Here is a 16,886-nt window from a genome sequence, read left to right as displayed (position 1 = left end):
TGATTACAGGTCACCTCTCAGGGGCCCGCTCTTGTCCTCAACTCTGATGATGAAAGCCCACAGCTTCAAGAGAGGCAGAGCCAAGCAGAATGCAGGTCCTCAAGAGACTGGGGGCTCTGAGGTCAAGCGTGGCTTTATTCTCCAGCCCCACCTCTTTGTGTGGACTCTATTGGTTACTGTTGGATTTGCATATTAATCCAAACTTAGGGGAGGGGAGAGATAAAAAATAATTCTCTTTCTTAATATCAAATAGGTCTGAATTATTGTTTTATTCATTCCAAGCCTCATTATTGCTGGTAGTGTTAACTATGGATTAAATGATTACCCTGATCTTTCCAAGCCCTTTCTTTTTTCTTTTTTCTTTTTTTTTTAAGATGGAGTCTCCCTCTGTCAGCCAGCCTGGAGTGCAGTGGCGCAATCTCAGCTTACTACAACCTCCACCTCTTGGGTTCAAGTGATTCTCCTGCCTCAGCCACCTGAGTAGCTGGGACTACAGGCATGTGCCATCACACCCAGCTAACTTTTTGTATTTTTAGTAGAGACGGGGTTTCACCATGTTGGCCAGGCTGGTCTTGAACTTCTCACTTTGTGATCTGCCCACCTCAGCCTGACAAAGTGCTGGGATTACAGGCATGAGCCACTGCACCTGGCCTCCAAGCCCATTTTAAAAAGAGTTAATGTTTCCATCCTGGCCAACATGGTGAAACCCTGTCTCTACTAAACACAAAAAATTAGCTGGGCATGGTGACGCACACCTGTAGTCCCAGCTACTCAGGAGATTGAGGCAGGAGAATCACTTGAACCCAGGAAGCGGAGGTTGCAGTAAGCCAAGATTGCACGACCACACTCCCACCTGGCGACAGACCGAGACTCCATCTCAAAAAAAAAAGTTAATGTTTAAGTCACAGGGCAGGAGTCTTATTTTCTGTCTGTATCTATTTCTGTAATTACTTTTAAAAATTAAATATCGGGCCGGGCGCGGTGGCTCACGCCTGTAATCCCAGCACTTTGGGAGGCTGAGGTGGGTGGATCACGAGGTCAAGAGATCGAGACCATCCTGGTCAATATGGTGAAACCCCATCTCTACTAAAAATACAAAAAATTAGCTGGGCGCGGTGTTGCGTGCCTGTAATCCCAGCTACTCAGGAGGCTGAGGGAGGAGAATTGCCTGAACCCGGGAGGCGGAGGTTGCGGTGAGCCGAGATCGCGCCATTGCACTCCAACCTGGGTAATAAGAGTGAAACTCCGTCTCAAAAAAAAAAAAATTAAAAATCATTTTCTTTCTATTCATCCCTCGTTACAAAACCAATATAGAATACTATAGTTAATTATGTTTTAGTTAATTATGTACCAATACCTAGAATGATAATTAATTTTTTTAACTTTTAGACCTTAATACAGAGCCCTTGCCATTCATTCAAAGTAAAAAACTTAGGTCTGATTAACCTTAGCAACGTAGAACAGGAGCTCTGACTTTTCTGCCAGTAAGAGAAAAATCAGCTCAAGGATCATCTAAGGATTCACCTTCTCCAAGAGAATTTTCCCTCAAGAGATACTCAGCAAAACACTGCCTACCCATTTAGAACCAAATGTATGGAAGTAATCCCAGTTTCTGTTTCTTTTTTAGACCATTGTTTTATTCACCATATCCAGATCTTGTCAGCAAGAGTCTGCTTAGAGAGATGGTCCTGGTGTGAACCTGACAAGCAATGGTGAATAAAAGAAAGATGAAACTCACCTGCCAAATCCAGCAATTATTACAGAAATGAATCCAGAAAATTACAGCTTGAGACTTTCTATATAGTACATCATTGTACCCCCTGAAACTTCCTGAAAAGGCAATTAGAACTACAACAGAATCCAATACTATGAGTCAAGAATACAATTTGGATAATGTCTGCCCCGAAAGAGAAAATCTAAATAGCCCTTTAACTATACAGACTAAGTTGAGCTCAGCTAGTGCAATTCTAGCTGGAATTTGTGAGAAAGGGGCATACCTCCCTGGCTGCTTTCTGTACAAACCGCTCATCAGTGACCCGGAAGGCCCTGCAAAGGGCCTCAGCAGGATCATGGGGGAACATCTCCTGGCGGACTAAGTTAACGTGGAGGTGAATGGAGGCATAAATGGCAGCATCAACTCCCCCATGGCCATCAAACACTGCAAAGTAAGCTTGTTCTTCCTGGTCCTGTCAAAAGAAACACAGAACAGTTAAGGGAGCTGGGTATAGCATGATTCAAATGAACCAACCTCCTGGCATCACTGTTGCCCATCCTTTCTCCTCCACTGCATTTGTCATTCGGAATAATGAGACTAAATGTTTTCCTTCTCTAACATGCCTGATCAACTGCTGAAATACCTGCAATATTAGGGCATCTGTGTTTACACACCAGAACACAGGAACACGTCATACCCAATTAGCTCAAGCTGAAGTGCCCTCTCTCTCCGTGAAAGTTGTTGTCTTGTACCATGGAAACCACCCACATACATTTGCTTCAAAATTCCTGTTACAAGTTGAGGGAGGGGGAATACAGAGGGTATGAGAAGGAATTGAACAAAAGCAGCTCTAGATTGAGTGAGTTTTTTTTTTCAAAATGAAAGTTCTTTAATAGCAAAATTAGAACCTGAGAACAATAGAAAATAACTGGGCTTCCAGCACAAGGGCAATTAAATTCAAGTTTAAGATATATAAAGATATGAAAGCATAAACATGCTTCTAAACTATAATACGTTCTTCATAAATCATTCCCAGTCACACTGCATTCTCATCATAAACAGCATAGCATCTCTAAACTAGTTTACCAAACTTGAACCACATCAGATGCTCAAATGCCCTGTGTGGCTGACCACTTTGCCTCACCCCATGATCTAAGATTTTAGTTTCACATTTCCTTGCAAAGGCAACTGCCAGTGGGGGGATCTTCCAATCCTGTGCTTTATCTTGACAAAAAAGGCCTAATCATAAGATGCCATATCAACCATTAAGTAGTTTGCTGCTTTATCATCTGCTCAAGTGTTTAAATCTCAGCTCTGTCTCACTTAAGAGATCTGTGGCAACTGAACTGGCACTGAGTCCTGAGCTCCCTTCAGGCAACAGTATGTAATGACTTTCGTTTGCAAGTCTTTTGAGTTCTTTTTCCTAGGCTCTAGGAGCCTTAGAGGACTCCAGGCCTGTCATTGATTCTTAAGCGAAATCACATACGATTCTGTGCTAGTTTTCTCATCTGTTAGGCAGGGATGAGTTGCTGTCTCATGGGGATTTGGAAGCGCTATTAAAATAACAAGTATATCTGCACTTTGAAAAAGTTCTTTTTAAGGCCGGGCGCGGTGGCTCAAGCCTGTAATCCCAGCACTTTGGGAGGCCGAGGCGGGTGGATCACGAGGTCAAGAGATCGAGACCATCCTGGTCAACATGGTGAAACCCCGTCTCTACTAATACAAAAAATTAGCTGGGCACGGTGGCGCGTGCCTGTAATCCCAGCTACTCAGGAGGCTGAGGCAGGAGAATTGCCTGAACCCAGGAGGCGGAGATTGCGGTGAGCCGAGATCGCGCCATTGCGCTCCAGCCTGGGTATCAAGAGCGAAACTCCGTCTCAAAAAAAAAAAAAAAAAAAAAAAAAAAAAAGAAAAAGTTCTTTTTAATTAATTAATTTATTTATTTATTTTGAGATGGAGTCTCGCTCTGTCGCCAGGCTGGAGTGCAGAGGCGCGATCTTGGCTCACTGCAACAACCTCCGCCTCCCAAGTTCAAATGATTCTCCTGCCTCAGCCTCCCGAGTAGCTGGGACTACAGGCGCATGCCACCACGCCCAGCCAATTTGTATTTTTTAGTAGAGATGGGGTTTCACTATGTTGGCTAGTATGGTCTCGATCTCTTGACCATGTGATCCGCCCACCTCAGCCTCCCAAAGTGCTGGGATTACAGGTGTGAGCCACTGCACCCAGCCTGAAAAAGTTCTTATTATTTACTTATTTTTAGAGTCAGGGTCTCACTTTGTCACCCAGGCTAGGGTACAGTGGCATGATCATAACTCACTGTAACTTCGAATTCCTGGGCTCAAAGGATCATCCCACCTCAGCCTCCCGAGTAGCTGGGATTGTAGGCAAGAGCCACTGCACCTGGCTGAAAAAGTTCTTTTTAAAAGGGTATGTTACTTTCCCAAAAGTACCAAATATAAAGGTCCATAGAATAACCAAAATATTATGAAACCTATGTCTAATACGCACATTACAACTAGTTCATTTAGCAACTTTAACACCATTAAAGACAGATTAAACAACTCTCTAGAAATAATCCCGGCTGGGCGCGGTTGCTCACGCCTGTAATCCCAGTACTTTGGGAGGCTGAGGCAGGTGGGTTACTTGAGGTCAGGAGTTGGAGACCATCCTGGCCAACATGGTGAAACCCCGTCTCTACTATAAATACAAAGATTAGCTGGGTATGGTGGTGCATGCCTGTAGTCCAGCTACTCTAGAGGCTGAGACAGGAGAATCTCTTGAATCTGGGAGGCGGAGGTTGCAGTGAGCCAAGATCATGCCACTGCACTCCAGCCTGGCAACAGAGTGAGACTCCATCTCAAAAAAAAAAAAAAAAAAGGAATAATCCTGATAGGTAGAATTTCTATCTCTGCTAAAGCAGTACTCATTTTTAAACAACTCAAAACAGTACCAGAAGAAACAAAAGGAAGAATTTTTTTTTTATTTCTTTAAAAAATAAAAGAAGTATAGCTTCTTTTTAAAAGAACTAAAAACATTCACTGATGTTTTCCCTATTATAATAATGTGTGATAATTTAGACTAATGACAAAGGAAATATCACCAATAATTCCACCATCCACAGATAACCAGTCTTCTCTGTCTCTATATATCCATATCTATATCTATATATACATATATATGTAAATGAAATTAGGATCAGAATGTGCATAACATTTTATATCCTACTTTTTGTCATTTTTATTATTGGCATTTCCTCATCTCATTAAGATTTATTTGAAGACATTATTTTAAATGGCTTAAAATACGCATCTTATATGAACATATAGTTATCATTCCCTTTCATGATTTAGATCATTTTCAATTTATTATAAACAATGTTGTAAAGAAAACATTTATGTCAAACAAAACATGTCTAAGACTTTTCTGCATTTCTATTTTCTTTCTTTTTTTTTTTTTTGAGATGGAGTTTTGCTCTTGTTACCCAGGCTGGAGTGCAATGGCGTGATCTCGGCTCACCACAACCTCCGCCTCCTGGGTTCAAGCAATTCTCCTGCCTCAGCCTCCCGAGTAGCTAGGACTACAGGCGTACGCCACCATGCCCAGCTAATTTTTGTATTTTTTAGTAGAGACGGGGTTTCACCATGTTGACCAGGATGGTCTCGATCTCTTGACCTCGTGATCCACCCGCCTCGGCCTCCCAAAGTGCTGGGATTATAGGCGTGAGCCACCGCACCCAGCCTGCATTTCTATTTTCTTATAATAAAGAATTAAAAGTGAAATGACCAGATCAAAGAGTGTGAAAATTTATTAGGTTCTAAACATGTGTTCCCATATTACTCTCAAAGTGTGTTTCACTATAGCAAGGTGCTCCTTTCTGAGTTAAGACCTTGGGCTGATTTTGAAATTAGGAGGCAAAATAAAAACCAACCAAGTCAACAAACAACAATAATGCCCACAAACATGAGTATAATCTTCAAGTAGGTATAGTGATACAAGGATTATCACACAATCCTTCTGTGTTATATTTGCATGGCCATGGTACTGGAAACAAAGGCATCAGCTGCTCTATCATAACATATAACATAAGCACCAATTACCAACCCGCCATCATTGCTGATTAAACCTTGACAGTCAACTAAAATTTAAATTTTGCTGCCAAATAGAGGAAATATTATGCTTTGCATAAATTACTACATTGTAATTTTTAAGTTATGGACTTGAGTGAAGAAAAGAGGCAAGTGACAGGCAAAAGAAACAAACCTACTTCTGTTTGTATTAACATAATACATTTAATAGAAAAAGAAAAGAAAGATAACAAGAAAATAGTTATTAAGCTGCCAAGGCTCATATGGATCCAATTTGTCAGACACAGAGATTCATGAAATATAATTCCAGCTACTTTCCTATCTCAGAGACCAAGATTTTAAAAAGAAAATCACATGAAATAAAAAAACTGCATCAGCCTTAAATTTTCCTTTTATGTTTGTGTTGCTTCAGCATCATAGTAGTGTGAGAACTTAATACCCCATTTGATTATGCTATAGAAATTGCTGCTGCTGCTGTTACAAAACAGCTTTATTGAGATATAATTTTTTTAAATAGTATTTTCTCTTTTTTTTTTTTTTGTTTTGTTTTGTTTTTTCTTAAGATGGGGTTTCACCATGTTGGTCAGGCTGGTCTTGAACTCCTGACGTCAGTTGATCCGCCCACCTTGGCCTCCAAAGTGCTTGGATTACAGGCGTGAGCCACTGCGCCCAGTCTTCTTTTTTCTTTTTTAAGAGACAGTCTCACTATGTCTGTCACCCAGGCTGGTCTCGAACTCCTGGTCTCAAGCAATCCTGCCGCATCCGCCTCCCAAAGTGCTGGATTACAGGCATGAGCTACCGTGCCCAGCCTAATCATTTTCTTTTTTGCTTATATGTTTATAGAATAGCTCTGGAAGGTGATACAAAAGACTGACTTCCTTGCCTTCATGGAAGGGAACTGAGTATCTGGGAGACAAGGATAAGAAAGACATTTTTGGCTGGGTGTGGTGGCTCACATCTGTAATCCAAGAACTTTGGAGGCCAAGGCGGGCGGATCACCTGAGGTCGGGAGTTCAAGACCAGCCTGACCAACATGGTGAAACCCCGTCTTAAAAAAAAAAAAAAAAAAAAAGACACTTTTATTTTCCCAATTTTGAACCATATGAATGCATTACCTATTCAAAGAACATAAAATAGTTCCCTTTCTGTTGCAAATTTGTGCCACTTTGCATTTAGCCCTACTCTATCTAATCTACCAGAGATACAGTTAGAAATATATCAGAATTCTCCTTTTCTAACAGAACCATGAAGGTGTTTGTTTTGTTTTGTTTTTAAAATCTCACTGACTCTCCAGAAGTGCCCTTTACCTCTAGGTTGAAGAGCATATTAAAGTCAGGAATGCAGACATGTTTGTCCTCCATTTTCCTGCGCATGTTTTTGATGGCATGGATTGATGTCTCATAATAAAGCTGGGGTCTCCTGCGGAGGGGGAAGTCTTTCACCCAGCTGCAGCAAATCTCGTGTAGTTTACTGAAGACAGAACGGGCCAATTTCACTGTCTCAATCTCTGTGAAAGAAACAGAAATCCCCAATGAAGAGCCTTGTAAAACTGCTTTTCACTTCTCTGCTTGTTAAAGACAGAAGTAGGTCACCTTAATCAAGTTCCTCCTTAATAGAAGAAATTCATCCTTCTCAAGAAAAATGAAATGTTGCTTCTGAAGAGAGAAAATCACAACCTATCTAGTAGAAAATCAGCAGCCTGCAGCTGCCACTAAATATTCTTGTTATGAGGAGAAAACCTTTGGCCAGGGCTGGACCTATTCCTGGCTTGACTTTCAGCCGAAGAAGTGCTCTTGCCACACTGCTCCCTAGTTCCCAGCACCAGTTTCTTTTTGGTTGTCTGCTATGGTTATCACCTGGAGAGCCATGCTTAGAAAAATAAGTAGTGATTAACACTGCTTCCATGGTCCAATTAGCTGGATATACACAGTGTTTATTAGGATATGGAAGGCCTATGAAAACAGCTCACAAACTACAGAAATAAGAAGGGTTTACTTTGCTTACCATTTGTCTTTGTTCTCTTTCTTCCTGACTTCTTCCTTTATATCCAATACCCTTTTTTCTCCTATAAATGATCATCATTTGTAACTGAATTGTGTTTGTTTGTGCGTGTGTATATTTTTTTTCCTTCTTTTTTTTAAATTAAGACAGAGTTTCACTCTTGTTGCCCAGGCTGGAGTGCAATAGTGTGATCTTGGCTCACTGCAACCTCTGCCTCCTGGGTTCAAGTGATTCTCCTGCCTCAGCCTCCTGAGTAGCTGGGATCACAGGTACCCGCCACTATGCCTGGCTAATTTTTTGTATTTTTAGTAGAGATGGAGTTTCACCATGTTGGCCAGGCTGGTCTCGAATTCCTGACCGCAGGTGATCCACCCGTCTTGGCATCCCAAAGTGCTGGGATTACAGGCATGAGCCACCATGCTCAGCCTGTCTTTTCTGTTTAATGTATTTGTTTATTAAAGTTTTAGGCAGTAGTTTAAATAGTTTAGCCAATAGGTTAGCAAATGAGTTAAAACTTTTATATTACTCTAAGGAAAAAGGTACCTAAACTCTGTCTATTCGTGTGACCTTAGATAGAAAAAGAGAGTGAGCAACCAGAGAAGCAATACCAACAGAACTCTTGACCCTAAGCCTACTGCTTCACCTGTGTCTACTACTTCACCTATTGGCTAGAATTGGCGAGCTGACTTCTGAGGCAGACATGTACCCTCAGTAGATGGACAGATGTGTAAGCCTTTTAAGCCAACACTGAATGGTACTGAAGAGATTGTATTTCCTGTCATTGAACCCTCCACTCAAGGCGTCCACCACTTAAGCTGAGCTACTGAAATACCAAAGAGAGATTAGGTTTTCTCAGGCCAGTATTTTAGAAGTTGCTCCTATATCTCAGGTAAAAAAAAAAAAAAAAAAAAAAAAAATTGAACTTAAATTTTCTTTTTACTTAACTAAATCAGATATAGCTTGACAGCCTGAGAAAATAAGTGCCAGATGGCAATGGCTACACAGGCCTCCTCCAATCTAGAATACAAATCCCAAAGAAGAGAGAGACTGTATGTTCTAGAACAGCCCGGGACGTGGACTCCCAACTTCTCAGTCCTGTCTTTGCCTTAATCTGTGACTACATTTACCTCTTTCCTTATTCAAAATTATTTTTAAAATGACTATATTCAAAAAGTTGACCTGAAGTTTTTCCTCATTTCCTTTTTTCCTCATTAACATAGCACAGGGTGGTAAATCCCATATCGTGGCTTTGTCTCCTTTAATTTTCTTTTCCCCACAAAACAGAAGTCTTGCTCTGTCACCCAGGCTGGAGCGCAGTGGCGTAATCTCGGCTCATTGCAATCCCACCTCCCAGGTTCAAGCAATTCTCCTGCCTCAGCCTCCCAAGTAGCTGGGATCATAGGCGCCTGCCACCACGCCCAGCTGATTTTTTGTATTTTTAGTAGAGACGGGGCTTCACCATGTTAGCCAGGCTGGTTTCGAACTGGCTGGTCTCCATCTCCTGACCTTGTGATCCGCCCGCCTCGGCCTCCCAAAGTGCTGGGATTACAGGCGTGAGCCACTGCACCTGGCCAATTTATTTTATTTTATTTTTTTAATTTTTTTGAGACGGAGTTTCGCTCTTGTTACCCAGGCTGGAGTGCAATGGAACAATCTCGGCTCACCGCAACCTCCACCTCCTGGGTTCAGGCAATTCTCCTGCCTCAGTCTCCCGAGTAGCTGGGACTACAGGTGTGCGCCACCATGCCCAGCTAATTTTTGTATTTTTTAGTAGAGACAGGGTTTCACCATGTTGACTAGGATGGTCTCGATCTCTTGACCTCGTGATCCACCCGCCTCGGCCTCCCAAAGTGCTGGGATTATAGGCATGAGCCACCGCGCCCAGCCTATTTTTATTTTTTTAATAAAAGGGTCTCTCGCTGTTGCCCAGGCTGGAGTGGAGTGATGCAATCATAGCTCACTGTGGCCTACAATTCCTGGGGTCAAGCAATCATTCTGTTTCAGCCTCTCAAGCAGCTGAGATCACAGGTACACGCCACCACCCATGGCTAACCAAAAGAAAATATTTTTTTCCTGATGAATCTGCAAGGAAAAAGAAAAATATATATAAAAAAAAAAAAGAATTTTTTTTTTTTTTGTAGAGATGGGATCTCACTATATTGCTCAGGCTCATCTCAAACTCCTGGCCTCAAGTGATCCTCCCACCTCAGCCTCCCAATGTACTGGGATTACAGGCATGAGCTACTATGCCTATCCCTACTGTTAACATTTTTATATAACTGAAAATCAAAGATAAATTTAAAAGAGAAAAAACAAAGAGCAAAGACAGCCTATGGAGGTATATACAAGAAGAAAACTAAGGCCAATAGACAATCCAACATTTTGATTGTTTTGAGCAACTTCAATTTTCATTTAAGCACTGGCCGCCAGAAACTATTTCTTCCAGCTAGCAATTACCTGCTTGTATCACTGCAACCTATCTGGTCTCTGCAGCAGTATAGTCCCCCAAATGCAGACCCTGGGATGGACGTGTCCTCATCTGACACAGCCATAACAGAGGATTACAAAACAATCAAGTGAATTCAGAAACTTTCAGGGAGAGTGGGGTAGGGTGAAACAACATACTAACTATCAGGATAGTCACCAAATAATAAACTATTATACCATTCTTTGGTTTTTATATTACTCTTATTATACAGATCTGTACTGTCCAGTACAGTAGCTATTAACTACATGTGGTTATTTAAATTAATCAGTAGGGTGCAGTGGTCTCAGTGTGCCTGCAGCCCCAGCTACTTGGGAGGCTGAAATGGGAGGGCTGTTTGAACTCAGGAGTTTGAGGCTATAGTATGATATGATTGTGCCTGTGAATAGCCACCACTGCACTCCAACCTGGCCAACATAGCAAGACCCCCATCTAAAAAAGTAAGTTAAAATTAAATAAAATTTAAAATCAGTTTTTTGGTCATATTAGTTATATTTCTTTTTCTTTTTCTTTGAGACAGTCTTGCTCTGTTGCCCAGGCTGGAGTGCAGTGGCACAGTCTCGGCTCACTGCAACCTCCACTGCCCAGGTTCAAGTGATTCCCCTGCCTCAGCCTCCTAGGTAGCTGGGACTAAAGGCACGTACCACCACGCCAGGCTAATTTTTATATATATACACATATATATATACTTTTTGCCCTGGAAAATTAAAACAATTAATTCAATATGTTTTTTATTTTTAAATTTATTATTATTATTTTTTGAGATGGAGTTTTACTCTTGTTGCCCAGGCTGGAGTGCAGTGGTGCAATCTGGGCTCACTGCAACCTCCATCTCCTGGGTTCAAGTGATTCTCCAGTCTCACCCTCCAGAGTAGCTGGGATTACAGGCACCCGCCACCATGCCCGGCTAATTTTTTCCATTTTTAGTAGAGATGGGATTTCACCATGTTGACCAGGCTGGTCTTGAACTCCTGCCCTCAGGCAATCCTCCCACCGCAGCCTTCCAAAGTGCTGGAATTACAGGTGTGAGCCACTGCACCTGGCCATTTTTTTTTTGTATTTTAGCAGAGACGGGGTTTTTCACCATGTTGGCCAGGATGGTCTCAATCTCTTGACCTCATGATCCACCCGCCTCAGCCTCTCAAAGTGTTGGGATTACAGGCATGAGCCACTGTGCCTGGCCAGATTAGCTGTATTTCAGTTGCTCAATAACCACGTGTAGCTAGTGGCTGCCACATTCAGCAACACAGATAGGGAGCATTTCCATCACTGCACTGTCCATTGGACAGAGCTGGTATAGACAGATTAAATTGGTTAGAGGAAGTAATACCAGTTTCCTCTAACATTTGGTAAATCATTAGATCTGTTCATACCACTCCCAGTTGCCTTCCCATGTGTTCCCATTATACTTTGTTCATATTGTCTATTAAAGCTCTTAACCACTTTTGGTAATAATAGATAACATTTATTAGGCTGGGCATGGTGGCTCATGCCTGTAATCCCAGCACTTTGGGAGGCCGAGGTGGGTGGATCACAAAGTTAGGAGTTCAAGACCAGCCTGACCAACATGGTGAAACCCCATCTCTAAAAAAAAAAAACTAAAAAAAAACATTTATTGAGTATTTGCTACATTCTATGCCTCTAGAACATTTCACAAATAGGCAAAATCATTCTTAATCCTAGGTCTGTCTGACTCCAAAGTCCATGTTCTTCATCTCCAAATTGGACTACAGATAGAGATTGTCTTAACTGCCCTTGACAAGCCATTGCATAGTACCTAGCAGATAGCAGGGTCTCATTACATGCTTGTTGAAAAATAAATATGCAAACTGTTATATAAATTAAGTAACCATTAAAATATTAAATATGCAGAGAATCAAATTGTGAATTTAAAAAAAGATGAACAAAAAAATAAAATAAAATATTAAATAAACATTTATATGCTTTTTGACCGTGTTCTGCTTCACTCATTTCAGTATCTATTTCTATAAGTTATTCTCTTTAAGTTACCATAACTTTAAAATGTTTTAATATCAGGAGGACTAGTTTTCCTACCTATTACTCTTAATTTTAAAGGATGTCACTTGGGTAGTTTTATGTTTATTTTTCCAGGTGAACTTTCTAAACATTTTGACAAGTTTGGGCAAAAAAACCTGTTGCTATTGTGTTTGGGATCACATAGAACTTGTAGATTTGGAAAAAACATATATAATTTTCATAGAGTCTTTTCTAAGCACAAATTATAGTGTTTTTTAAACTTAAATCCTTTTTATGTTGCTCAATAGAGTGTTAATATAAATCCTTCGTATTTCTTAATTTATTCCTGGTTATTTATTTGCCATTTTGAATCAGATTTTGTTTTGTTGTAATTATTTTTCTTTTTTTTTGTTGTTGTTGTTTTTGTTTTTTTGAGATGGAGTCTTGCTCTGTAGCCCAAATTGGAGTGCAGTGGTGGAATCTCGTTTCACTGAAACCTCCACCTCCCGGGTTCAAGGGATTCTCATACCTCAGCCTCCCGAGTAACTGGAATTACAAGGGCACACCACCACGTCTGGCTAATTTTTGTATTTTTAGTAAAGACGGAATTTCACCATTTTGGCCAGACTGGTCTTGAACTCCTGACCTCAAATCCATCCGCCTTGGCCTTTCAAAGTGCTGAGATTACAGGTATAAGCCACCAGTGCTGGCCAGAACTTTAATTGTTATTTAAAACCAGCAAACATTGCTCTTTCTTCCAGTAACATTTCCTTCTTTCTTTACTCTGAGACCTTGTGATTCAGGTTTAGCCAGGTAAAGAATCCCCCTCCTTTGGCCACAGTAATTAGTTCAGGAATGGGAAACCATCCAAGTTGGGTCAATTGGAGTAAATCCTGTGGCTTATGTAAGAACAACTGAGAAAATCTACTCTTGTTTTCCTGCTCAACTTAAATATGGACAGATAAGACCTGGGTTCCTAGCAAGTCATACTGCTACCTCATGGAGTCTGAAAATGAAATCAAAATGAGAGAAAGTACAGCTGAGAGTTGGAGAAATGCCAGATCCTGTTGAGCTCGTTTGAAGCCTTGAATCTACCTGTGTATCCCTTATTCTGGAAGACAGTCCATACATTGTTTTGCTAAAGATAACTGAAGCTGTGTTTGTAGTCATGTACAACTGACAAATTCTAGAATATACATTAAGCATAAATGTGGCATCCAAGATATATCTATCTAGGCCTACTTTACAAAGAATATTTTAGAAATTAGGAATATTAAGTTTTATCAGATATTTCTTTTGGCATCTTTAGAGATTATTTTTCTTTTGCCCTATTAATAGATAAGTTCTGCTACAGACTTCCCAATATTTCATTCTTGATCTTTTTTATTCACTGCTGTTTCCCCAGTATAATAAGCATCTATAGTAGGTCCTCAATAAAACATTCACTGAATGAATTAACTGCTGTACTCAATATTCAAATATTTTACTTAAGATGTTTGTTTTATTTTTGAGATGGAGTCTTGCTCTGTTGCCCAGACTGGAGTGCAATGGCATGATCTCAGCTGACTGCAACCTATGCCTCGGGTTCAAGCAATTCTCCTGCCGCAGCCTCTCGAGTAGCTGGGATTACAGGCACCTGCCACCACGCCCAGAAAATTTTTGTATTTTTAGTTGAGATGGGGTTTCACCATGTTGGCCAGGCTGGTCTGGAACTGCTGATTTCAGGTGATCTGCCCGCCTTGGCCACCCAAAGTGCTGGGATTACAGGCGTGATCCACCACACCCAGCCTACTTAAGTTTTTTGTTGTTGTTTTTTGTTTTTGGGAAGGAGTTTCGCTCTTGTTACCCAGGCTGAGTGCAATGGAACGATCTCGGCTCACCGCAACCTCCGCCTCCTGGGTTCAAGCAATTCTCCTGCCTCAGCCTCCCGAGTAGCTGGGACTACAGGCGTGCACCACCATGCCCAGCTAATTTTTGTATTTTTAGTAGAGACAGGGTTTCACCATGTTGACCAGGACGGTCTCAATCTCTTGACCTCATGATCCACCCGTCTCGGCCTCCCAAAGTGCTAGGATTATAGGCATGAGCCACCACATCCAGCCTAAGTTTTTTTTTATGTTGATCACTAAGACTGGTCTCTCATTTCCTTTTTAAGTCTTGGGTAGATTTTGGTATCAGTGTTATGTTATGCAAATTTTCCTTCTTTTTTCGTGCAAATGGAGCATTCATTTTAAAAAGGATTGGGGCCAGGCACAGTGGCTCATGCCTGTAATTCTCTGGGAGGCACAGGTTGGGTAGATCACTTGAGGTCAGGAGTTCGAGATCAGCCTGGCCAACATAACAAAACTTGTCTCTACTAAAAATACAAAAATTACCCGGGTGTGGTAGTGCACACCTGTAATCCCAGCTACTCAGGAGGGTGAGGCAAAAGAATTGCTTGAACCCAGGAGGCAGAGGCTGCAGTAAGCCGAGATCACGCCACTGCACTCCAGTGTAGGTGACAGAGCAAGATTCTGTTTCAAAAAATAACAAATAAATATATAATTAAAAAAATAAAAAGTATTCGAATTATCTCCCTTTCTTCGATCACCTGAAAATGTTCACCTCACCTGCAGAGTCACTGACTCCATGGCCTTTCGGGGGACAGTTCCTCGATAATTTTCTCAATCTCTTTCTTCTTAGATAAACTTTGTTAATTATTTTTTTCTAGAAAACATTCAGGTTTTCAAATTTACTTACAAAAACTTTTTATCATTCTTTAATTTCATCTGTATTAGTGATCATTTTCCCTTCTTGCTTTTAATTTTTACAGTAGGCTGGGCTCAGAGGCTCATGATTATAAACCCAGCACTTTAGGAGGCCAAGGCAGGAGGATCACTGGAGCCCAGGAGTTCAAGAGCAGCCTGGGTAACATGGCAAGACCCTGTCTCTACAAAAAATACAAAAATTAGCTGAGCATGGTGGTGCATGCCTGTAGTCCCAGCTACTCATGAGGCTGAGTTGCAAGGATCATTTGAGCCTGGGAGGTAGAGGCTTCAGTGAGCTGTGATAATGCCACAGCCCTCCTGGGTAACAGAGTGACATCCTCTCTCTCAAAATAATAATAATAATAATAATTTTTACACTGTGATATTTGAAATTGTTTTTTTGAGTTGTTGTTTTTGTCATTGTTTGAGACAGGGTCTCACTCTGTTGCCCAGGCTGTAGCACATAGCTCACTGTAACCTTAAACTTCTGGGCTCAAGTGATTCTCCTACATCAGCCTACCAATTAGCTGAGACTACGGGTGCATGCCACCATGCCTAGCTAATTTTTAAATTTTTTGTAGAAATAGTGTCTCACTATATTGCCCAGGCTGGTTCTCAAACTCCTGGCCTAAAGTGATTCTCCTGCCTTGGCCTCCCAAAGAACTGGCATTACAGGCATGAGCCATCACACTTGGCCCTCAAATTGTTTTTTTTTTTTGAGACGGAGTTTCGCTCTTGTTACCCAGGCTGGAGTGCAATGGCGCGATCTCAGCTCACCGCAACCTCCGCCTCCTGGGTTCAGGCAATTCTCCTGCCTCAGCCTCCTGAGTAGCTGGGACTACAGGCACGCGCCACCATGCCCAGCTAATTTTCTTTGTATTTTTAGTAGAGACGGGGTTTCACCATGTTGACCAGGATGGTCTCGATCTCTTGACCTCGTGATCCACCCGCCTCGGCCTCCCAAAGTACTGGGATTACAGGCGTGAGCCACCGCGCCCGGCCCTAAAATTGGTTTTAGTTTGTCTGGACAAAAGTTGTATCTACCAAACTAAATTTGTACTAAGTGAGATATCCAAGGTCACTTAGCAAACATTCTGTTAGGGATAATGTAAACATGAAAATAACTTTAAGGATTTTTTTTTTTAAGTCTATTTTTGGAAACAAGCAAGAGGAGAGACAAAAGGCACTTCAGATTATTAACACGGGAGAGAGATCCAAGATGGCTGATGATTAGCAGCTCCGGCACGTACCTCCCAGTGAAAGCGCAAAGAACGAGAGGACGCCACACTTTCAGACGAATATTAGTTGCTCACGGACCAGGAGATTCCCAGTGGAGGAGCTCCACGGGTCGCCAGGGTGACTCTTGTGGCCGACGTGGCGGTTTTGCTGGTGCCTTAGCACGCCAGTTCTTGGTGCAGAGTCCGGAGATTCCCAGGCAGAAAAGCACCATCAATCTTAACACCGCTGTTTCGGCCGGCTCAGTGGATTGCTCAGATTTCGGCGCAGGGAATCAACAAGTTGGACGTCAGAGACCCAGTTAGAAAGTCGGTAATTATAAAGACGACAGACGGACAAATATATAATGAAGGGAAGAAACCAGCGTAAAAAGGTAGAGAATACTCAAAATCAGAATGCCTCTCCCTCTACAGGGGATTGCAATTCCTCATCAGTAACAGAACAAGGCTAAATAGATTACACCTGTGTTCCAATAACAGAAGCAGGTTTCAAAACGTGGGTGATAAGAAACTTCTGTGAATTAAAAGAACTTGTTCTAACCCAATGCAAAGAAACTAAGAACCTTGAAAAAAGGTTTGATGAAATGTTAACAAGAATGGACAATTTAGAGAAGAATATAAGTGAATTGATGGAGCTGA

At 41.5% G+C, this 16,886-nt stretch overlaps 1 protein-coding gene across 2 annotated transcripts in view; it reads right to left on the bottom strand.

The window, feature by feature from the left end:
• PPM1E (protein phosphatase, Mg2+/Mn2+ dependent 1E) overlaps positions 1-16,886 on the bottom strand; it is a 237,057-nt gene that overhangs the window by 13,737 nt on the left and 206,434 nt on the right. For both annotated transcript variants that reach the window (XM_012445453.2, XM_064378410.1), the window contains exons 3-4: positions 7,110-7,309; positions 1,998-2,186 (exon numbers count right to left, since the gene is read on the bottom strand). In XM_012445453.2, coding sequence (XP_012300876.2) covers positions 1,998-2,186; positions 7,110-7,309 — 389 coding nt within the window. The remainder of the gene's footprint in view (positions 1-1,997; positions 2,187-7,109; positions 7,310-16,886) is intronic.

This window comes from Aotus nancymaae, unplaced genomic scaffold (assembly GCF_030222135.1).
Source record: "Aotus nancymaae isolate 86718 unplaced genomic scaffold, 86718_ANA_hifiasm-v0.15.2.pri h1tg000018l, whole genome shotgun sequence".
NCBI lineage: Eukaryota > Metazoa > Chordata > Mammalia > Primates > Aotidae > Aotus > Aotus nancymaae.
The sequence above is the reverse complement of the archived record's forward strand: the minus strand, read 5'-3'. Positions and strand labels throughout refer to the sequence as shown.